Source organism: Cupressus sempervirens, chromosome 3, assembly GCF_028749045.1.
Source record: "Cupressus sempervirens isolate cs-2001-9-10 chromosome 3, ASM2874904v1, whole genome shotgun sequence".
Lineage (NCBI taxonomy): Eukaryota > Viridiplantae > Streptophyta > Pinopsida > Cupressales > Cupressaceae > Cupressus > Cupressus sempervirens.
Window position 1 is genome coordinate 1100320487 of NC_143120.1, and position 26117 is coordinate 1100346603.

General features: G+C 36.1%; 1 protein-coding gene across 4 annotated transcripts in view; it reads left to right on the forward strand.

Annotated features, from left to right (window-relative positions):
• LOC149570617 (ARM repeat superfamily protein) overlaps positions 1-26117 on the forward strand; it is a 201296-nt gene that overhangs the window by 125098 nt on the left and 50081 nt on the right. For all 4 annotated transcript variants that reach the window (XM_089823187.1, XM_089823189.1, XM_089823188.1 and 1 more), the window contains 2 exons: positions 14597-14660; positions 14771-14905. In XM_089823187.1, coding sequence (XP_089679313.1) covers positions 14597-14660; positions 14771-14905 — 199 coding nt within the window. The remainder of the gene's footprint in view (positions 1-14596; positions 14661-14770; positions 14906-26117) is intronic.

Sequence of the window (26117 nt, forward strand, 5' to 3'; positions counted from 1 at the left end):
CAATGTTTCTCCAGTGTGGGAATCAATTTTTAAACATCTACGGAGAGCAGCATAAACAACTGAGACATTATTAATACATGCGATCAGCTACAGGTTCTTTGCTATAGTTTTCACATAGACTTCATATGCATTGAATTTGAGCATTTTAATCTTTTTTGTCAGAATTTGTTATCAATTAATTAAATAACAGTATGACAGTTTGAATGAGAATGATTGAAACTAGCTTGCATGCAAAATGCTTGTGAAAATGTCTATTGGCTGTAGATACACATTTACATATAGAAATCGTATGTATGCATTTGAATGGTCAAAAAAAGATTGCATTTGTGTTCTAGTTCTTTCCCTAGGTATCTAGTAATTATTTGCAAGCATCTAAATTAAATTTGAAACCATTTCAAGCAAGCGAACACAATCTGAAAATTAATGGCAAAAAGATAAAAGTTTCACCCAAAGTGTTTGACAAAATATCAAACATCCAAAATTGAAGCAATTTGGTGTTTTTTAGAGTTACAATCAGCAGGGTTCTTATAGTGGTATCAAAGCTGTTTCCTGCCATCTTGCAGGGGAGGGCTTTACATTAGAGGTGTTTTATTTATCATGGGTAAGACAAACATGGGTAAGATAATATCAACGAAATCCATATAGGGTTTTATGCCTGAGCTTTCGCATGCTATACAGGTCTATATTGATTCTTGTTAAAATTATAATAAAAAGATATAAGGGCTGCAACAACATCTAGAGATTTTGGATTCCAAGTTTGTGAAAAAAAGACAAAGAGACTGTAATGATTTCAATCATGGAAAAGTAGTAGAAGATAGGTTAGCTATGCGGGTTGGGCCTTGTCTTAGTGCGACAACCACTAGTTTGTTTTACACATAGGATGAGGGAGGTCCGTCAAAGGGTAACAACGATGACACGATAGCTGCCACTGGTGGCAGCGGTACATTGACAAACAATGTTGGAGTTATTAATGATGTAGGGTCAGATATTTTTTGACAATAGTCATATGTTTGAGCCTATTGAGGGTGTTGATGATAGGGCAAGTGTGGAGAATGTTGTGGATATCGTTTTGAGGTGTTACTCGCATGATGAGAGTGTTAGTTTTGAGGATTGCATGGAATGTGCAAGTTCTACTTCTAATTTCCATGATAGTAGTGAGTCATATTTACAACAACATGAGATATTACAAAGTGCACATGTAGAGGATGTTGGTACTCCTAATTTGGGTACTATTGATGTTATCTATAAGGATGACTCATGTTGCAGTGACTCTGACTTGTCATATCAGACTTCAGTAAATGAGTTACAACTCACAGGGACTTGTAGTTAGATGGGGAATGGAAGCATGTGAGTAGATTGACATAGCAACAACTTCTACTTATTTAGATGAGCCATTCGTCGAGTTAACCAACAACAGTACTTCGGTTGTTGATGTGTGTGAGGATGATAGCACACATGATATATGTGTCAGGAGGTGAGCGATGTAGATACAACTTCCTAACACAATTTAGTTTGTGGGCCAAAAAGCCTACATGAGAATCCAGTAGTTTAGAGACACCTTGTGGTCGGGTAACTGAGGGTGAGTGATAGTCAGATTGCTACAACCGTAGGGCATTATGACGTTGTTCGTCATATGTTAGCTACTTTTGGATGGGGTACTCTTGTTGCAGATGAGCATTGTGATAACAATCTTTCCCTTGCAAAGTTTCATACCCTTCGAGAGGCCATTAGGGTAATGAAACACAACTATTTGTAGCTATTGGTCAACATAGACTACCTCATGTTCATGCTTCTGGGTAAGATTGTGGATGATTTTATTAACATAAATGTTTCATATGATACAAAATGATCCACCATCAGGATGAGAGAGCTAAGAATGTGAAGAAATAATAGGATGCATAGCTAGACTTACTAAAAGTGTGAAAGGAGGGGCAAAGAGAAGCACAGAAACCAAGGGAATAATTTTTTCCCCTTGATTTGATTGCTTCTCTTTGCTACCCGTCCTTTCTTCTCATTACTAAGTCTGGGTTTGCATCTATTATTTCTTAACATTCTTATCTCGCTCATCTTGATGATGGATCATTGAGTATGTCTAAAACACTGATGCTAATAAAATCACACACAATCTTACCCAAAAGTATGAATATAATATCATGGATTAGAACTTTGTTATCGATGATAAACTACCTTCTTGATTGGGATTGCACTTGTTGGGAAAAGAAGAGGAGGTAGTTGAGCTCACTTATGAGTTGGAGGAAACTTCAAAGATATTGGAGAGCACCTAGTTGGCTCTTCAAGAGCTGTAGTGTCAATTGGATGAGGTTATCATGGAGTTAGAGTAGAGTACAATGTTCACTAGTTGCAGATTCAATATAGATGTCTACAGTGATAGTCGGTGATGACCATACATCCATAGATTGTGGCGATGGATGCATTGTGGATGTGGCTACATCTATCTTAGATACCGGTGGAGTAGAGACAATTGGGATAGGTACAGTGGGTGAGTGCATCAGAGAACCTCTTGTTGCACCATGTACTCTTGAGTTTAGTCCATTGACAGGCAATGTAAGGCAGATTTTTGATAGCCATTGTGATGTAGGGTGAATTTGGTTGTGAGTTGTGTGATAGTTCATGACACCATTCCCTTTTCTTCACTAGATAGATGTTGAGTATCATCTAGTTTGGAGGCCAACTATCATATTGATTTGTTTCCCTCTCCTGGAAGCAAATTAGTTACTTCATCTCATGTAGTTGATGGTGATAGAGGGTTGTGTTGCAGAGTTGGAGGGATCAAATGTGGATTGCAAGGGAACAAGTTGATTCTTCCACATATAATTTCTACTGCACAAAGACATTTATTGAGTACCTGCTTGAGAGTCCAAAGTTTCAGGAGGAACCCTTTAGAGTTATCGAGGCTACTTTCATGCAAGTTTTTCACGTTATTTGGCATTTAGTCGATCAATTGTTGATACTTTTGACTATAATGCTTCCTCATAGGAATTTTATGGCTGGGTTTACAAAGAGGTTTATTAGAGACCCTATCTTATCAACTCCTTAGGGTTAGAGCTTGAATCAATCTTGTGATAGTTGAGTTGCTAGTGATGAGCCACTAGTGAAGATCAAATTTTGTCACAGTAACAACACAGTTAGGAGTGCTCGTCATTTCTCTTTTGATCCTCATGTTGAGAATCTTGTTATGTGCTGATGTGGATGGGCTCCCTTGATCGGATTGGTTTACACCATCTTCAGTTGATTGAGTTAGTAGTTGCAAGTTGGCAAGAGATTACTTGCAGTGTCAATATGTACATGGTGGTTTAACACATGAGGGATAATTGCAAAGCCTCTAGATGCACGATATTCACGCTTTCTGCAATATATCGCAAAGATTTACAACAATGATGATACATACGCTTTTGGGAGTTTTTATTCCTATAGCACAATTGGATGTCACACCCATGGGGGATTGGTAGAGTGTAGAGGGAGATTTGTTGTAGCAAATGCTTTGAGATATCCTTACCTTCTTATGAAGGATGGATGTAAGTTTCATTTATATTGGTCTCCAGATGGTGTTGTGGTTAGCATTGCAGGTTGGTTGGGTCCCATTGCTTGACTTTATCATGGTCAACATGCTAACAATCTGATCATATTAGTGCAACATTGGTCTGAGGATCTACTTGGTAGGCTATTTGTTGGTTGCAAGAGGACTTGTGTCTTACTTTGTTCTTGAGATTGATTGGGGTAATTTCAGGGATGGCGCGCAGTAATGCCCCTATTTTAGTTTGTTCTTTTTCTGCGGTGGAGTTCACTTATAGTTGACCCTCATAGGCTAATAATTGTGGATAGAGGGACTTTTGAGGCAGAGGCTTGGTTATGCGAGGGTTGTCTTCTCTACAATGTGATATGTTCTCCTTTGGTCTTCATTTGGCTTAGATTGGACTTTGTTTGGGCGTAGTTTCGTGTACTTCCTATTTATGGTAAGTTTGGTGATGATTGAGAGGGACACTTTCTATTATTGGAAAGTGCATTTGGACACATGAGAAATAATAGTTGTGACTCTTATTTCAGAAGGTATATTAAAAAGATAAGTATTTTGGGAGATATTATTATTTTAATGCTCAAATTAATATTAAATCATTAAATGACATATTATAAAGTTATAATTTCACTTAAGCTGAGGGTTGAGTCATCATTGGAAGGGGCCACTTATTCATGGAAGCCTATGCCAAGGAGTCAATTAGAGTATTGGAGTAATGAGTTATTATTTATATTATTTCAAATTCAAAAGGCTGCAATAAAAAAGAAAATGCATTATTTAAGTGAAAAATGTCATGGAGAAGCTAGCCGCTAGTGTGTGGATAAAGCAGCCAGGTTTTCTACGTATGGAGTTCATTTGGATGAATTATGAATTCTATTGTGCATTTGTTTATTTTATGAATTTTTGATGAATGTTGCAGCCAAGGGTTTCAAAAGTTTCAGCTTGGAGAATTGGGAATTCTTCTAAGTATTTTGCACTTTGAATTGGTTGTGATGGAGTCCTAATTTTTTGCACAAACTAGGGCCTCCATTTGACAATTAATGTTGGGGATTGATGAAGCATTGGAGCTAACTTGTTACACAGCTAAGGTATCAAATTCACAAAAGAAATGCTTGGGCAGAAATAAGATGCCATTGGGAATATTGATAAACATAAGTGTGCATCTAATTATAGTAGTTGAAGTTATCATACTATAAACAAGCCAAAATTGATTAGATAGCAATAAAAATGTAAAACTGGTTGAATTATTTCTATCTCCATTCTGTTATCATTTATTTATTATCGGTACACCAACCAATAACACATTAAGGAGACAAGTATTTAACAAAGAAGCAACGATAGTCTACAATTCAGAAAATCTGTATATCACTCAGTTCATGGAATGATATAGCCAGCAAATATGAAGAGTGCTATTCAGACCACGAAGTCCGTTTTTTGAATATACATTCACACAAAAGAAGTCAATACACTAAGCACGTAAGCAAAGTGAATATACAGTTTTCACTCAGTACGACTTAAGCAACTAAAACGCTAAAGCAGCTATAAAAACATTGCTCTATTCAATATGTTTATGAAGGGTTATTCATGGCATATAAGGGCATAGTTTTTCACATCTCTAGAAGAAGCAGCCATGCTGTCAGAGGAGTCAAAGTCTAATACTCTTGCATTTCATAAAGACACCTTGAACAATTATAATATCGATAAATAGGAGATAATTTCTATAGCAAGTCAAATTGTGATATTGCTATCAGGATTTAATTGTGTGATTTTTGAGTCAAACTCATTGACCCATGTTTCATGAGTAGTGATTCAACATGAATCCATCTGTCATGAGAATAAATGAAACACTTAGTACTCATTGGATCTAGGTGATGCTCACAGGGGTGACTTTGGGTATCACACACTCCAGATGAGATGATGGTTTACATGCCTTGCATATATGGATACTGTGACAAATGGAGAGGTGTCTGTAGATGTACATATCGCAGGGTCGATAAAGTAATCTACCTTGCCGGTTGAAGGAAACAATGGAAATAAACTACAAACTGTTAGATTGAGTTAACATTAAAGAAGACTTTCATGACTTAGCAGTGAATATACGACGACATTCATGAGGTCTTCAAAGCGCGTCAATGATATGTCCTCCACACAGTATTATGTAGAGGAAACGATGAGTATAACTGTAGCGTAGTGTTGATGTCGGTTTTGTACTACTACATAACATTATAGCAATTGAACACTTGATATGGGATATCAAACACTCAATTCCTCTCTTGAAAAGTTAATACTCATGAAGACATGAGAAAAACTCCAATATTTCTTACACCTGTGGATACTAACTTAGTATATCGATGTGATTTGCTAGTAATCACGTAGGCGGCCTTACGTTGTTCATTCAAGGATAACTTGGACTTCTGATGTGATGGTGATGATATTGTATGAGTGCCAGATGATGTTGATGGTGGCGGTGATGGTGGAGGGTGTAGCGCCAGATAATGTTGAGGGTTGCGACAATGGGGGCAATAATGCTCTAATGACTTTTACCTTCCTAACTTTCTTAGAATGAAATCCGACTACTCAACTACTTGCTATTCTACTCCTACTCCTATGAATGGAAAGATTAGCAAATGGAGGGGGATTGAATCTAATGAAAGCTAACCAGCGGCTCTACCTCTATAGATGCAATGATTCAAGGGAAAATGACTAGAGTACCACACAAGGCTTCCCAGCAAGCCGCTAGGATGCTGGTGGCCTGGTTATAAGTCCCTATCAAACATCCACTAATTTCACCATGCAACTATCTATCTACTCTTACTCTTACTTAGCAACTTTCTGAAATGAAATCTACTTTAACAACTTCAAAGGAAATCTAATTCTAACTATTGGAATTAGAAACCATGTAACAACACCAAAAGTTCTTAATCACCATGCAAGTCACAACAATGATAAAGAAGCAATTTTGGTATTATCTTAAGCAACAATTTTCTCCAACCCTTTACAAATGAGAGCAAATGGCCTTATATAGAGGCCAAATTACAACCAACGGTAGAGATAAAGAGACAAAACCAACTATCTAGATTTGATCCTAGAAACCTTAATTAGGGTTGCCACCCCATCGGGCAATGAGAAGATGCCACCTCATCAATGGACCAATGAAAACAAGGAAAAGTGGCAACCAATGAGAAGGCACCAAAATGGTAGCCATTCAGAACCAGACACCTATCCTACCCAAGAAGGAGAATTTGCCACTTAGGCTTACATCAAATGATCTTCTAATATAGTTCTACCCTTGTCTTTCATCTTTTTAGCCAAAGTGATGAACTTGGCTAGCTTGTTATTGACTTCCTTCATGGGAGGGCAAGGTGTATGTTTCATCTTGAGCTCAGCTAAATTCATCATGTTGCTTGCTGCTTGCAGTGTTCTCTCATGATCCTTCTCATATTCTTTCGCGTATCCAATAAAGGCATTGAGGGAGGCAAGGGTGCCCAAATGTTTCTTCTTGATGGCAACCTTCTCGAACTTATCCAATCTTGATCAAAATTCTGTCTCATTGACGTGCTCCTCTTCGATATCTTCAAAATCAAGCGCACCCCCAACATCGCTCATCATGGTTGAAATGGAAGTGTCAATGCCTGGGCTATGCTGTGCAATCTTGTTATGTACCTCTTCAAGTATTCTCAATCTGATAGTCAAGGCAACAAACCAAGACTCCATCGTACTCAATCCTCCTTCATCTACCAACTTGGCTCTTTCCAAATATTTCTGCGGTAGCTCGATGAATGCCTATAGCCTAGGAATGGCTAAGTCCTTGACTGGAAGGAAATCCTTCCATTCACCTTCAAATATTTTGAATTTCTCTAATAGCCACTAATGACCTGAATGTCGGGACAAAGGAAGGCAAGAATTTCACCCATGTTGGATTGTATCATGGATCCAATCCTTGACTTCATGCAGCGGAGCCGATCTTCTATGTTGCTCCCGTTGTCTTGAGGAAGGGCTGCCTGATGCAACTGTTGGATAGGTTGGCAATCTCTCCAATACTTGTTCTCGGCCTCCAACTTTACAATCCTTTCGTTTGCCTTCCTCAACCTTTCTCTGATTGAAATGATGCCTTCCTGGATCTCCTCACATTCCATGTCATCCATGATTCTTCCCAAGTTATGTTCTACTATCTCATATTCCTGAGCTACAATCTCATCCAATGCCTTGCTAATCGTTGGTATAGCAATTTGAACTTTTCGGTGACCATCATTGTCACTCTTGATTACCTTTGCCACCGTTTTTGCAATTTGTTTCCGGTTCTTGCTCTTACCCTTTTCTACTAATCCTTGGATATCTTCAACTGTTCGGACAGTCACCACCTCGCCTCTTGGCATAAGCATTTGACTTAACCAGAGTGGTGTAGTGCATCTCCCAAAATTTGGATTCGGTTCGACTAGCAAACCATCACCAACAGCCTCGGGTGCCTGGCTTATTTCCTCAATATCAATTGGCCTATCCTCTTCTTCACTAGTGACTACCACATCTTCTCCATGTTGGCTCTCCCAGAGAAGAGAGTACTCGGTGCTGGCACTGTAACGACTTGATTATGAATTAGAGCTCACCTCTACCGCGACCCCTTGTCCACTTGTATTATCTTCTTGGCTTCTGGCCTCAATTATACTCTCCCTTGACGATGCTGCATTCTGTTTCTTTGTTGGAGGTTCCTGATGTTCTCTACTTTTCTCAACCTCCAAACCTCTCTTTTTGCTCTTAATTGTTCTTTGTTACTGGCTACTGCCCTCACCTTTTTGTCTGACTGATTTTGTTGGACCTTCCTTTGGTTTCATCTTCTCATAAGTAAGGTGTACCCTTTGAATTTTTAATTTCCTTAACTTCCTATTGTACCACGACTCGGTGTGCAGATCAATTGTCCTTGTAATTGCCTCTAAGGAAGGATCTTGATGATCATCCCAATCCACTGAATTCAACTCCGTTCCATCCATTGTATCATAATCTTCTCTCAACACATTTTCATCATGTTGCAGTTGATCAGGAATATCAAGGCCTCTCCATCTGATTGCCCTCATCATGTTTACTGACAATCTTGAGAAAGCTAGCTTTATCACGTGAAAGTCATCCCGTGCATTGGCCTAGAAATCCTCTATAGTAGGAACATGTTTGAATGTATTTCCATGAGATGCCTTGATAAGACCATTAGGATCAAATCCTTGCCTTGCTGTATACCATGCTAGAAGATACCATTCTAATTCTTTCTCCATAGCTGCAAAGGCGATAGGATTGGGGCAACTATCATTGCCAATTCCAAATGAGAAGGTAATCCTTGTCTCACCTTTAAGTTTCATCATTTTGTCATAATGCTAAAGTTGCCTAGCCAATTTTATCAAAACTACCTTGTCGGGTGGGTACCTTGGAAGACTGTTGGGACAAATTGTACTTCTTGCTACTCTAATGTATGTGAATTGTGGAAATTGAATGAACCAACTCCCATACTTCTTAACTTTTGCTTCTGCTTCTGATGAGAGCCTCTTAGTAAGTGTCCCTTGTAATATCCTTACCGTTTTCATGGCAAAGGCATCACAAAACATCTTATAATCTTTGGTGTTGTGCAAATGAAGCTGTGGGTAGCACTCATGCACCAAACATTGCCCCGACCCATTACCAATTACTCCCGAGGCCTTAAGTCTAGGATTTTCATACAATCTCACAATCAGATAGAAAAGATAGGACCCCATATAGAATTGCTTTTGATTTTTGTATGGTCCTAAGTTGCAATTCTAAATTTTTGCTTATGATCCTAGTCCAATCAAATCTTCTTTCCATATTCGATTCCATCAATAAAATAATACATCCAGTTCTTGAATTGCATACCTTGAGCTAAGACCATGATCCGGTTGAGAAGCACGACGATATCGTTGTACTCTGATTTGAAATCTAACACGGTGAACTTTGATGATCTGGTAACTCCCTTCTTGCCTTCGTGTAGCCAATTTTGCTTTAGGTGAATGAAGAAAACCTCATGATTATTTTGAAATGACTTGGCCGCTTGATCCATCATTACCATTTTCATGCCTTTGTACTGGGGGATATTAAATGTTTCTTTGACCACTTGTCTGTTGATGTTGGCCAAGACTCTCTTCACTTCATAAAAAATGATGGACTTACTAACCAAATCAAATCGAGATGCACACACCATAACCAATTCTGGACAAGGCAAGGTAGGAGGGAAGGCCACCGCGTGTACAATTTTTCTTTTGTAGATCTTCTTTGCCATGGGGGATTGTCCTTCCTTCAATTTGTCCTTTAAGTGGATCATGTTCACTGTGCCGATATTGGTGTCACTTATTCGCCTTACTTTCGAGAAGATGGTGGTCTTAGGCATCATGTCTTCCTTGTCTTTTTTTATCGTTCGTTCCCTTTGGGTTTTGCTTGCACTAACATCTACCATCCTAAACACTTATTTTTGCCCCTTCGTTCTAAGTGATATGGACTACCCTTATCGATCTCCAACCTTCTTTCTATTGATGGAATCTAGCTTAATTTTGCCTTGCCAAGTCCTATCTCTACACTTATCAATCTCCAACTTTTAACCTAGGGATGAGACCACTACTTATTTCTGCCTCATCGTTACCTTAGGATGGACTACACTTATATCTCCCAACTTCAACCTAGGGTGGTCTAGCTTATTTCTGCCTCGCCAAGTGTCCTATTATGAAGTCTACACTTATCTCTCCAAACTTCAACCTATCAATGGGATGATGAAGTGGTGGATGATGAATGCAAGAAGAACATGAGGGAAACGAAACCAAGCAAGAACAAATAGGAGAATTCGCCTTTGAACCAATCTTCACCTCTAGAATGAGTAGAATTTTACCTTAATTTTGTCTTTCACCAATAATTGGGCCCTCTTCAAGTTTAGATCAGATTTTGGAAATTTCAAGCCTCCTTCCAAATAATGATGCCCTAGCAAAAATCGGAATTTTGACTTCCTTGAAATTGCCCACATTTGCCAAAATCAAGACCTTGGATTACATAGCCTCCTCACCAACAAAATTGCCCAAATTTGGAAATTGAAATTGTAGCCTTTGCAAAGAAAATAAGACCTCAACAAAATTGTCCAAGCAAGAAAAAATTTCAGATCTGCCTCAAAAAATTGCCTAAGGGAGAAATTTGCCCAAGATGTAAGAAGAAAAATGCCACCAAGCAAGGAAATATAGGTGGTATGGTATGAATTTTTATGAGAAATGGAGGTAATAGGGTGGTAAACATCGAGTGCAAGCAGTTATAAAACAATAAGAAAGTATAGGTAAAGAGCTGAGGGAACTGGTCAACGTTAATAATTGTACAAACTATTTAAAAGTACGTGCATGTCAAAAAGAGAGATTATAAGATTCAAGTTACATGAAATAATGGAAAAACTAATGAGGGTGTATGGACATCAAATCCCACACATTAAGGGTAAATTAAGGTATGTGTTGTTGATAATGAACATTTCATAATTATTCATTCATATGTTTAATCTGATATTGATATTATAATTGGAAGTATAGTTGGTAACAAATTATATTTATATAATATATGAATGCATATATGTAGAATATTGTGAATTTCTTAACATAAATATGTTCTATAAATAATATTTAATTAAGAAATGATTGATATTTTATGAGATCAATTTAATATCTTAAGTATAAAGATGAAAGAAATTCAATATTTTTTGTATAATTACCACATCAATGATGACAAGGACAATTAGGGATATTTATGTACAAATAGGTATTTATTTCTTGAATATTACAATTATCTATCCATTGTAGTTTTTCTCTTATTTGTATTTCTATATGTACTATTAAGAGCTATGTGCCTTGATCTTTTCCTCCAAGAATGTTATTGCAAGAAAAAGAGGGAGATTGAGATTCAAAGGGATAATGACATTTCATTAGAGGGAACCTTGAAAGAGAGGGAGCAGATAGAGAATATGATTCATTCAATCTTTGGTGATCTTGACCATATTGATTCAAAGGGAGTAAACCATGTTGAGATGGATTCTACAGTGATCAACAAATTGTAGCAGTCAAGAGGATTGTAATTCATGAATATACCTCATGACTATGTGATTTTAATGGGTCTACCCCCTGTGTACATTGTGAGGAAGTGATGACTTCCAAATGATGTCACTTGTATTCGCAAAATTTGCTGTAAGGTGACAATCTTACGATAACTTGTATTGTGAGATCAAACAAATTGAGTATATGGTGAATGTCTTGCATCTCAACATTTAGGAAGGCTATTACTTAGAGTATTTGATGAATATCTTTGATATTTTGGGAGGCCGATACTCTTGATATCATAAGTTGTGATATCAAACTTTATTTTGAGTACTTGCTGAATATCATTGATATTCTGGGAGGCCAATACTCTTGATATCAAATGTGATATTAAACCTTATTGTGAGTACTTGGTGAATTTTATTGATATTCAGGGAGGCCGATACTCTTGATATCAGATGTGATATCAAATCTTTATTTGGGTACTTAGTGAATATCACATGTTGATATGCTGGAAGACCAATACTTATGATATCAAATGGTGAAAATCTTCTGAGATATCCTTAAAATTGTCATTTGTAATATTATGTTGAAGTAATATTTATTTTAATGTGGTTATCCTTCTAAACTAAGAGGGAGTGTTGATGTTGGTAGCTTTAGTGGGATAAACGTATTATATATAAGATATAATTTATATGTGTGTGTGTGTGTGTTCTTTATAGTTGTAAGGTTATTGTTATATGAGAAAAAATTATATTATATATATTATACATATATTTATATATATGATTAAAATAGCTATTATATTAATTATCTAATTAATGAATAGACATGTCCTATGAAGGGACATGTCTATTCATGGCTTATTCTCTATATATATAAATCTAAGATGATGTTGCATTTGGAACACACATACCTGATAAGGCAGTGCTTAATACATTTGCAGCCGATCCCGGAAAATCAACACTAACAATCTTCGAAAACAATAACTCTACCACCCTAGTCTTCTTGCAAGCAGTGGAATGAGTCATTTTGAGAATCTATGAACAATGACAAAAATGAAATCGTTAACTAGCTGTGTGTTTGGCAATCCGAATACAAAGTTCATGCTGAAATCTGTCCATGGTTCTGCTGGTACCAGCAATGGCATATACAACCTTTTATTCTATGAGTGTCCTTTAGCTACTAGATTGTGTTTCTTTCCTTGTACGGCTTCAGTTTTTATTTGGTAGAAGGGGCATTAATTTTGGTTGTGAGAGGTGCCGTGACTACTGGTGTCGTGTGGTTCTTCCTCCCTTCGGTTCCTTTCCTCGTACTGTTGAAGTATTTGTTTCCTGTGTTGTTCCCTTTCCCTTGCCTCACGTTGTTCTTGAACTTCCACCAGCATGCAATCCCACAATCTTGGAAGGTTACCCAGAAGATTGTACAACAGACCATCCACTGCGAGTTTGACATGTACGATGGAAGAGGAGACTGTTCTCTCTCTCTCTCTCTCTCTCTCTCTCTCTGCATGCACTCATCAACTGACACGTCTCACACCAGAACCAAATTCTGCATGAACTAGTCCTGTTGGGTCACTTTCTTATTGTCCTCGATGTCGCTGTCTGTTGGTCAAAGGTACAATCCATTATACCACCATCCTGTCTATCCTACTTCTTTAGACCTCTAGGTTTGGACTTGGGCAACAACACCAAAATGTTGGATGCCTAATTAGAAATGTATTGACCAGTTCAATCCAACTATAACTATTGAATAGTAATACCATACATGAATTATAGATGCCATCACATAAATAATCAGAGAGAATACAAAACATATAATACGAGATATGGGAGAAGGATATAACTTTTCATAGCACAATAATCTCTAATCCGCAACAACCCTACTTTGTTCCAGGGTGAATATAAATAGACTTGATGGTTGGTTAAGTCTACCAAGTGTCGCTGACTGACACTGCTTGAAAACAACTCTTTTATTGTTTTACCCTTTAATTAACAAAAGTTTTATTATGACATATATATACCTACCCTAAACTGCAACTTTGTTCCCATCTTCTTCCATAGATTCCTCGAAAAATGACTGAGGAACTTGGTATCTCAATTCAGAATTCAATTCTTACTCATCCTTAAGCTCTCTTTTGTCCTGATGATGGATCGCTGAGTGTGATTGGAAGTGTTGACACAAAAACTACAGCACAATCTCTTCCAGAAACTGTTTCTATAAAAGGCTATTGTTTGCAATACCACTGCTACGAAACTCTCTGATAATATTTCCCTCATTGAGCCAATGGGAATGAATAACTGTTTTCCTCTGAATAAATAGCCATCCTGCATAAGATATTCATCTTGAATGTTCTCCATTTGTTTGGGCACTGGATTTTTCAACTGGTCCACAATTTCCAAAAAATCACTGTCAAGACTCTTACAATTCTTTGATTGCATCAAATCCAATTATTTCAGTCTCCGTGGTTGTCAAAAATACTACACACTTAAGGCATTTGCAACCAGGTTTTGCTTCCCTATCTATGCTTCAAAACAAAAGTGAAACCTTACAAAAGAGACCCATTTTGCATCTCTACTATTCAATTTCTTTTGTGTGTTCAAATGTTTAAGGCCATATGGGTCTAATCTTTTGGATGGGAAGATGCTACTGCCATTCTATTTAATATGCTTTTAAGGAGTTTGGTTGATTGAGCTTTGCACTTGGGAAGGTTCTCAAAGAGGGATGTTGTCTTAATCTGATGTAATTTTACTTGTTTTTCCTTTAAGGAAATTGATATTGCTGGTCCATTGTATCTTTGATCATAAATTTTTAATAAAGCATTATTTTAGGGCAATGAATTTGACAATACTTCATACAGAAAAAATAGTAATACACATTACTTGTACAATTTGAGTTGAGGAATGGCTTTTGTCATTCATTAGAAGATAGGGAGACGGAATAAGCATGGTTGTTTTCTCATTAGGTATACAATTTTCTTAGCAGATATGTTTCATGTGGATTTGACCTACAGGTATATGACTGGGAAGTTATTACTGAAGTTGGATACTGTCAAATATATCATTGGACATCATACGGTAATCTTATATTGAACATTTTTCCTTTATCTATGGGTTGTTATTTATTTTCAACCGAATGAGGGAAGTCTATGAACAGGAGTAGTTATGTGTTGAATGCCATTTTACAGAGGGAACACTTTCCATTTCTAGAAGAGTACCAAAGTTCACGAAATAGGACAACATTTTACTACACACTTGGATGGCTTATATTCATGGAAGATAGTCCAGTGAAATTTAAGGCATCTGTGGAACCATTACAGCAGGTAATCTATATTTTTGAAATTATTGATTATGCAAACCACATACATTATGCAAGAGCTGTGTCTTTTCAGCATCAACTTGTATTTTCTTATGCTGTTTATATGTATATTTAGTAAATTAGTTCTATGAGGACAATTTCATTTATGTGTAGGAGTTACTGTAAAAAAGTTCTGGTAGGATTTTTAAGTAATAAATGCAATAATTTGTGTCATTTGGTGATGACAAAGTGGCATCTATAATAGAAACTATTAGAAGATATTAACATTTTAACTTGCATCTTTTAGTGTGACATTTTAACTTGCATCTTTTAGTGTGACACAAAATGGAAGAGTTGTGTAAAGAATAGTTGGATACACCTCTACCCCTCCCAAGGTGTACATTTCCCATATTTGATACGGATATGGATATGATACACGACAGATACATGTCAGATAACATATTAATGTATGCCTAAAACATCTTGATTTTCCAACCTTGTTGGATACTATGTGATTTGATTTATATAGAATCTTAAGTGCATTTTCCTATGTTCCCAAACTTTAAAAAACCTAAATCATGCAATTTTAAAAAAGTGGGATAAACAAAACTTGAACCATATGAGGAAGATAAATGAAATGTTTCTTAATTTTAGTCTGTAGTGCACCCAACTTGGAAGGAACCTGTTTGTACACCAAAACAATGATTCCAACAGTAATATGCTAACGTGAACTCAATTAATTATTCATAATTTATGAAATAATGATCAAATACATCATGTATTGAATAAGAAGATTTTGGTAAGTGTTATGACTAGTTAGCTATCTTACGACTAATCATAACTTCTAGTAAATTTTCCCAACCAAACTAAGCCCAAGAGTGCACAATCATCCAATCATATCACTCCTGCCTTACTCACAAGTGGCAGGAACGTGCAGCTGTAAATGGTCACAACCCTTGGGGTAATCACTATTCGACAAGCGGTGGGAACATGCAAATATGACCAGTTCCATCACTTCGGGTAACCAACTCTCATCTTGGCCCACAAGAGGCAAGAAAATGCAACTATAACCAGTTCCATACCTTGGGGTGGTGTACTTAGTTCGGGGGAACCGGTAAACCGCATGTCCCTAATCCTCAAACTTTTCATTTGATTGATTATAGGATCAATACATGTATATATATGTAAAATTTATTATTTAACATAAGTATTGACCTTATTGAAATCATTTTTTTAATGCATATAAGAATATTGATTGTAATAAATGCTGAGAAATCAAAGTCTACAAATGTGTAGAACACAGATTTACTACTGAGGGGGAGGAGGAATCAGTAGTAAGTAAAACTTAAATTGTTATTCAAATTAATTCTTTGCTCAAATCCTTCTATCTCCATACTGAAATGAAATCACCAATCTGAAAATGAAAGAGAAGCATCACAAGATAAAAGGACACTGCACAAGAATATGGCATGGAAACCTACAGGGAAATAGGCTGCTAGGATCTGCTGTCCTAAACCAGCTTCACAATTTATATCCTGTTACAATATTTAAGGCCACCAACCCTAAGGAACCACCAAACTCCAATTCTTTCACATTTAGACAAAACTCAACTTGAGCACCGTCTCAGAATATTAGAAATTACAGAAAATTTCACTTTTGTTACTTATTTTGCAAAAATAACTGAACAAAGATATGGATATAAAAAAGAATTTCCTCTAGAATCAATTTTAATCTGATATGTAGATAATCACTCAAAGTTAACCAAAATACACTAAAGCTGCAGACTGAGTTATCAATTAACATTGATCTGAATATATCACATGCTTCATATATCTGCAAAATATCTATGGAAGAAACAATCGGTTCTGCCAATATTCTTCCTGCAAAGTAGACCCAAAGCCCTGCTACAGAATTAAGTTATCTTCACTTATGATTCCATTTTCAGATCTATCCTCATTCAAGAAATATGAGGTAATAATATCAAGATTGATATCTTATTTTACAATCAAACTGAAAAATAACGATATATAGTAATCAGGCTGAGTTAATATTCAAGATTCAGATTTATTCTAAGCCAAATTATTATCAGACAATGAAATATCAGTCCTTATCAAAAGTGTTAGTCCTCCAAATATTTCCCACTCTCAAGAAAACTCTTCCTTAGTTAAATAACAAACTGTTTACTCTTGTCTCATAATTTTCATCACTGTTTATCTTCTACACTATATTACTTGCAATCACAATTGAAAACATGATCTTCACATAGGACTCCACAATTCAAATCTTAATTGAGCGCGCTTTTATATTAGTCTCAAAATAGATTGAACAAATACACATGGCTGAGAAGTTTTGGCTGTTTCTAACCAATCTGTAACCATTGTGGGCCACTCAACTCCTTAACTGCTGCCAACTGTTCCAACTCTTTGTTGTGTCTTAGGATTTCTTTTTTAAAAGTTTATATAAATGAAGGACAAATTTACAATCTTCTGTTCGTATCTTTCCACAATTAATACATTACATTCCAAACTGTTTTAATATTTGGTTTTCCAAGTCATTCACAAATATATATATTGATGGACATGTCAAAGAACACTTCCATTTTTTATAAGCTTTAAGTTACTGCCTTTGGAAATCCAAGTCTGATGTGTGCCACCAAATACTTGAGTCAAATACAAATTACATCATGAAATTTGCCTTTATAGGTAGTGTGAAGGATTTTCACTACAAATATATTAATAAACTCCAGCGATTTACATCATGAAATATGTCTTTACAGGTAGCGCAAAAAGTTTATTTTCATAGATATATTATTAAATCCCAGAAAACATTTTATGTTGAATTTGAAACAAATTGTTACTCCTGAAGGCTTTTTAAATTTTTTTTATCACTGTTATTTTTAGAACAGCGTTTCATCAAATAGATGTGGCTCAATCATTGGGTGAAGATGATACTGTAATTTTTTTGTGTCTTGTAATCTTTAACTCTTAATATGAGTGATATCTGGAGTTGCTGCTTTACACTGTTGTTTTCCCCTATCTCTGTTATGTCCAGGAATGCCGTGTAGGCTGCTCCTATGCTGCCAGGAAATAATGATCCAACATATGTTTTCAAGAACACACACAGATATAGAATAGATCAGATAAAACAGTGATATCCATACTACATAATAATGTATTATCTTGACAATTGCTCTGATCACTGGAAACAATATTTCTAGGAGCGTGATTGTCTGCAAATACCGTTTGACATCAATGGCAAGTGGGGCTGACAAAATGTATATAGGCAGATTGATTACATAAAATACTTCATCCCTAATTATTAATGCAATTCACAATTGTTGTATGCCTAGATCTGATTCCCTTAAATCAGATTTGTCCTTGGATCAGTCATCCTTGATTGATGCCTACAGGAATGGGCAAGTGATGATTGATAAGTCCCCTTCAATACTTGGATTGAACTGTCCTATATACATTGTTGGTGAAAGGGTCACCACCTTTCATAAGAATTGACTCAAATTGAGTCAGCACTTTTCATTGTTGCATTGGAGTATTATATATTATTCCCCCAAATTGATTTTACTTGGATCCTCCTCAGATGAAACCTTCTCCCTTTCATACCTTCCAATGTGAGTGAGAAGTCACCCCTCTTCATCATGTTTGCCCTTTGCAAGAGTCATGACCTTTGACAACTGCTACTGTTCGAAAGAGTTAGAACCCTTACTAATTGCTGCCCTTTGAAAGAGTCACAACCTCTCATAACTTTTACCTTTTGGAGTCACAAATGAAATGTTTCTCAATTTTGGTGATCCAGTTTACTAGTTCTACTAATGCAAGACTACTATTTTCAGGCATTTTATTTTTTACTTATTTAGAAAATATAATTCATTGTGATTTTATATTTATTATGTTGTTCAAGTGTTAGAGATTTTGAAAAATTAAAAATTGTTCCTTAAATGTAGAGAACAAATTCAAACTAGAAGCTATTGCCCCTACCATAATCCCCTTTTGTTATACTAACATATTACAAATTTTAACCTTTAGACCAAGAGATATCATGTCATGCTATCAACCTCTCACAATTATAGAGCCGAAATGGGGGAGCTTGATAGACACCATTAACATACCCAACAACAACAAAAAGACTTCTAACCCTTTAGATAGTCACATTGGGCTCCTCTTGTAGGTACAATCTTTCTTCACAACAACCAGTTGAGCCTTACACACATGCAAAGACTTAAGTTTCAAATAAAGAGCCCCATGCTCTCGATTGACATTCTCCAACACATCATCCAATTCTCCAAGGGAATTGTTCCAAATCAACTTCTTGCACATTGCCCTTGATTAACTAGCATCCAATGGAATCGCTAGAAACAAGGATAAGATATCTATATTGACCGTATACCATTACTCAACCACAAAAGCATGCCACCAAGCACCATCTTCATTGCATGGATGATTAGGCTATAGTTTGCTTTAAAAATATGCTTCAACATTTTGCTAGATACTTCCTCGAAGAATGAATTGTCTTTATTAACTCACCAAATGCAATGGGGTATCTATAGTTGTCACCAATTGCACACTAAAGAATTTCAATAGTTTTGTCACCAATGCACTGCCAACTAACTAGTGAATCAGTGTAACAAGACTCAGACTCGGCTCGGACTCGGCTAGGGTAACTTGACTCGTGACCCGACTCGACAGTGACTCGGCAAAGTGAAAAAACCTCAAGATTTTGAGATTTTTTAGGATTTAAAGAACATTCTATGCACCCATTATTGAATAAAGCATAAAGACACAATAACATCATTAAATAGAAGATAATTTGATCATAATGCACATGCCACATACTTAAAGTTAAAAACTTAAAACTTAAAAGTCAAACATCGATTACATAAGTACAATACTACAAAGTTACAAACTTACAAAGGTAAATTGCTAAAAGTAAATACTATATTACTAGTAATTAAAGTCAAACTAAGATAAATCCATGCAAACCATAAAATGGTATATGTATCATCATTTATGCATTATGAAATCCAACACATCAAGATTCAATAATCATCATCAAATTCAAATGTTCCAAATGCTGATCATATATTAAGTTAAACTGTTAAACAAAAAGTTAAAACAAGACTATAAGTCTACAGCTATGGCTCCTAGTCGGAGTCCTCATCATCATCCTCATCCTTAGGCTCATCCTCATCGTCATCCTCATCATCATCGTCATCCTCATCCTCATCCCCAACCTCAGCCTCAACCTCAGGTTTAGGCTGAGTATAATCTATAAAATGCCTCTTAGTAAGGCGTCTAAGGTAGGTCCTAGATGTCTCAGTAGCCATAGCATCAGCTTGTGAGGTGCCTCTAGGATCAACTGTACTCTCTGCCTCTGGCTCTGCCAATGTCTGTGAGGTGCCACTAGGAACAATTGGAGCTCTCTGGTCCTCTGCTGCCATAGCCACAGTCTCAGCCTGGCCCTCTCTATTTGCCTGGTCAAGCCACTGTAGGTCCTCATCATCAAAGACAGGATCAGTAGCCTCAGTGATCCAATCAGACTCTGGATCAACCTCCTCTAGAGTAATCGGAGAGGTGTCACTATCCAAAATCTCTTTGATCCTAATGCGCAGGTTGTAGTGCACAAAGACTAGACTATTCATTTTTTGCACAGACAACCTGTTACGCCTCTTCGAGTGGATGTGCTCGAACATGCTCCGGTTGCGCTCACATCCAGAAGCGCTACTTGGTTGGTTCAAAATGCGGATGGCGATTTGCTGAAGATTTTGGGTTGAAGGCCCAAACATTTGCCACCATCTATCTGAATTTTGAAAAAAGGAAAACAAATAAATATTAGTCTCATTTCAAAATTTGAAGTTTAAGTTTAAAGCTAGAAATTTAGAAACTAGATTGTATAAGGCTTAAGCTGCAATCTTTACTTGGCTACAATTTTGTACGACCTTCTTTGCAAATTTGACTTGAAAAAATGGGCCCTGATGCATTATTATAGGCATCCATCTCAAGCAATATATCTGTGGGATTAGGGGACATCTTCGATATCACTGTGTATAGGCCACTAAGAACCTCCTCATCTGCCTTGAAATCATCACAGAAACGATATGCTGGATTGAGGTAATAGGCTACTGCGTGGATGGGCTTATGAAGCTGATTTTGTCATCTCCTATCAATTATGTCCCAAATAGGGCCATAGTTTTCCTCAACTCCTACATATTTGGCCTTAATAGTCTCCTTGACCCTATCCATGCCCTCATAAATGTAGCCCATAGAGGGCTTCTCGCCATCAGCAACTCGTAGGAGGGCTACAAGGGGCTTGGTGATCTACAAAACAATTAAACAAAAAAACAATTTAGTGAATGATGAAACTTTGCAAAGTTGCACAATGAAAATAAAACAAAAATATGTATGAGACAAATTAATTTATAAAATTTTAAGACTTAAGCTTTTAAAATGTCAAATTTAAATTTAAAATTACCTCCACAATCTTCGAACATGGCTCCCAAAAATCATCATCATCATAAATGCATTTTGTTGCATCTATCCCTGCAGGGCTGCTCGCAAAGGAGGAGGAACTCTATTATGGACCAACTAACATGCACCTCAACTCTAACCTTGAACTCAGCAAGGATTTTAGTGTGATAAAGTTAGAGGCAAATCTTGTGATACCAGGACGAGCCAACTCCTTGCCCTTCGTGTATTTCCTCATAGTGCTGAGGACCAAGGCATGATTATAGATGAACTTACAAAGATTTTTGGCCTTGGTAACACATGATTTCACCCATACAAGCTTGCCAATATCCTCTAACATGAGGTCAATGCAATGGGCTGCACATGGAGTTCAAAAGATTTTTGGGTGTCTCTCCATCAATAGTTTTCCTGCAACAATTTTAAATTAGTTAGTAAACAATGAAAATTTTTGATGTATTAAAAAACTTTTAATTTTCAAAATTTAATGAAAAACTAAAACAAATTTTTTAGAAGTAGAACTTAGAAAGTTAGAAGCTAAAATTTTACCTGTAGCAACATAATTAGCTGCATTATCTGTCACCACTTGGACAACATTGTCTTCCCCCACCTCCCTTATGAGCTCCTCAATAGTCTCACATAAGAATTTTGCATTTTTCACACATGAGGAAGCATATATGGACCTCAAAAATATGGTGGATCCTGAAAGTGAAAATTAAACAAAATAATTATCATTCAAGAATCAATACTCAATAAAACAAAATTTTCGTTATTCAATAATAGTATACATTAAATTTTAGACTTCAAGAAGTAGAGCATGATGAATTACCTCCGCTAGAAACAAGAAAATTTAGGAGGGTTTTGGACCTCCTATCTGTCCATCCATCTGTCATGATGGTACACCCGTTTTGGCTCCAAATCGTTTTGTGGTCCTCCAACTCAAGTTTTATCTCCTCAACCATATCTAGCAAGACGGGGCCACTCAACTCATCTTCAGTGGGGGCTTTGAACCCCACACCACAAATGGAAACTGCATCAATCATCCCTTGCCAATAAGGAGTCCTATTACATCTATAAAAACATTTTAATTAGCATATTTCAAATTTTCAACATCAAGTTAAAAGTATAAAATTGAATATAAATTTTAAAACTTAAAACATAAAACAATCAAATATAAATGAAGTTGAAAACTTGAAGTACCTGGCTGCTATAAATGGAATGTTGCAGAAAAACCAAAATTTGCAAATTGCTCTTACTCTAGCTTCATGTATCTCCCTATTCCAGCCCATGCTCTCAAGTGAGGGTTGTGCACCAGGAGTGGTATGCGATACAAAAAAGTGTTCAACTTACTAGATTTTTTGACTCTAGGACAAAGAATAGCAGCACTACTAGAAGGGGAAGCAGCAGTAGCATCACTAGAAGTGCAAGGAATAGATGTAGAAGAAGCACGAGCAATAGAAGCACTAGGACGATAAGGGCGATGGGAAGAACCTTGTCCAACACAGTCTACTGACTTAGAAACATTTGTAGATGAGCGTGGAAGGGAACTAGAACCAATCTGAGCTAACTCTTTTAATTGTTGTTTTTTGTAAATTCTTTTTTTTGTTCATATTTTTCCAAGGCTACATAACAAAAACGTTGAGCCTCAACAGTTGCAGCTCCACAAGGCTCAATATCATGACCACGTAAGCCAGCGATATGGTATTTTAATTTATTTATCCCCTCACTATTAATGGTTTTGCAAAATAGGCATTTTGTTTGAGTTCTCTTTCTACCCGAAAATTCTATGGTGAACTTCCAACACTCATCTTTTTTGTTGCCTTTAGAGAGCTTGGGTTTTTTACCTCCAGAAGCCATTATGACTTAATTAAGGAAAAATGTAAAGGTTGCTGCAATAAGACATTTTAGACCAAATATTACCATTTCAGCATTGCATTTTATGAAGATCTAAAGTTATAAAAAAACTCAAACAAACAAAAAAATTCATGCAAAAAACCCATAAGCATAGACAAAAAAATCAAAATCTAAACAATCAAGTCTTACCTCTTTCAAATGCTTTGGGAAGTGTTGAGAAGAGCTCCTGTAAACTCCTTGATGATCTAAATGCAAGCTCCAATGTCACAAATGCAAGCTTTTCTCCTCCTTTCAGCTGGTTGCAAAACAAGAAAACTCTATTTCTCTTCTACCTCTCTCTCTCTTTTTTCTTTTCACTATAGACTGTTATGGGAGCCCTTTTAGGGTTATATGAGTGAGAAATGTTAAAAAAAACATTAAAAAAAGTTGCAAAAAAATAATATTTTAATGGTCAAATTTTTGCCTGCCGCGGCTAGGTCAAGCTCAGCCGGGTCAGGCGAGTCACTTTGTGACTCGCGAGTCACGTGAGTCACAAGTCATTGTGACTCAGCGAGGTCAACGCGGCTCGCTGACTCGGGTGACTCGCGGCGAGTCACGTTTCCCTGAGTGAATGAATTTAAATTTCTCTACACTTCCCCTCACACATCTATCTAAAAAACTCCCTCTTTAGCAATAAATGTTTTGATAGCCCCATGAAACTCAATTATCATCACTCACCAATAGAATAGTCCTTCGGCACAGGGACTTTAAATTAGCATAATATCGCCACAAATTTCAAGCTTATGGAGTATTTAAGTTTTGATTTTGCCATAGACCCAACCTTCACATAGTAATTGTTGACCTTGTCCTTGTTTGCCTTCATGAGTGACTTTGGGTTGGAAGTGATGATAGGAGTAGCAAGTGTAAAAGTAGATCCCATGGGCCACCCTTTTCATGTCACACATTTTCCATATGATCAACATATCTAAACAATCTGTTTGATCTATACCAATTCAACATGTCTAATCAAAATAATCTATGAAGCCACCACTTGTTTATCCAACATCACCATAAAGCTGAGTCAGCCTTGCAACACTTTCATTCCACCATCTTTGCTAGTTGATTGGCCAATTCATCATCTTGAGGATACATATGATTATTTAAATTCCCTAAATTTAGCAATTAGGTCTCAAGTTGGTCTGAAACATTTTTTGAAGTTTCCAATTATGAGTGGATTTATGACAAATCACATTAGCTATAATTAATTAGTCACCTTCAAAATGTAATTTAATTACCTCAACTCAGCTTCATATTTTAATCCTAGATAAGCAACTGAAAATTCGGTATCATTATTTGTTGTAACACCCTAGGAATTCTCTCTTTTCATTCAACACCCTTCTTGAATTCCTTTTAGAGTTATAAGAAAGAGATGTGAAAAAAATCATTAAAAAAGTTTTATTTTACTATGTTTTTAAGTGCCTAGTTTTTCTAGCTGATTCATGGGGATTCATGTGATTCATGGCAATTCATGCCAAGAAATTGTCGATTCCATTTACCGATTCACAAAAAATAGCCTAGATTGAATTGAACCGCTGAATTGCGTGAATTGTTGCGATTATTGTTACTATGCTCTAACCACACAACTTGCTCCACTTGGGCCTAGATTGCCCTTTGAGGTGCCATCATAGTTAATTTTAACCCAACCTAGTAACAATGCTTTAATTTTGTTTTTGGTTAAATAATTGATGTTTAAATTTAAATATTATTTAAATTTATATTCACTAGTAAAAATAATCTATGAAGCCACCTATTTATCCAATATCACCCTAAAGCTGACTCAACCTTGCAACACTATCGTTCTACCATTTTAGCTAGTTGATCGGCCAATTCATCATGTGATAATTTAAATTCCCTAAACTTAGGAATTAGGTCTCAAATTGGTTTGAACCATTTTTTGAGGTCTCCAATTATGAGTGGATTAATGACAAATCATATTAACTATAATAAGTGAATCACCTTCAAAATGTAATTTGCTTACTTCAACTCAGCTTCATTTTTTAACCCTAGAAAAGCAACCCAATATTCGGTATGATTATTTGTTGTAACCCTAAGAATTCTCTCGTTTCATTCAACATCCTTCTTGAATGGTCTCTAACCACACAAATTGCTCCACTTGGGCCCAGAGTGCCCTTTGAGGTGCTACCATAGTTAATTTTAACCTAACCTAGTAACAAACGTTTAATTGTTTTTGGTTAAATAACTGATATTTATATTTAAATATTATTTAAATCTATATTCACTTATTTTAGTATAGTTTTTAAGTTCTATTATTAAGATTAAAAATTAGAAGTTTGTGAATTTCTATTTTTTAAGTTAAGATTAGTACTTTTAAATCTATATTGAATTTGACTTTATTTTAATTTAATTTAGGTTTTACAAACATTTTTGTTAAGTTAATTTTAAATTTGTTTTGTGTGCTTAATTAAATATTGTAAGTTGTTAAATCAATTTATAATTATGTGTACCGATTTTGTGTTAATATTGCTTTTAAATTAATGAGAAGCTTGATTTAAAAATTCAAAGGTGTGGTCTCCACTGCAAATGAGCAAGAAGAGGAAGTAGTAGAAATAACGGGGGAGACGATAGTAAGAGGAATGCCCAATGCTTTTATTGGAGTATGTGTAGATATTATGCGTAAGAATATGAAACTAAATGTAAACAAGGTGAAACAAAAAAGAAAAGTGCTCATAACACTATTGAAGATGAGCAAAATTTGTGCATTTCTTTCTTCAATACAAATGCGAGTAGGAATAATGTTTGATGTATAGACTTTGGATGTTCTTCACATATGACGTCTAATGAGCATCTACTTGTCAATTTGGATAAAAATCATCAAAGTACAATAGTACTAGGAGATATTAATTCCCATGA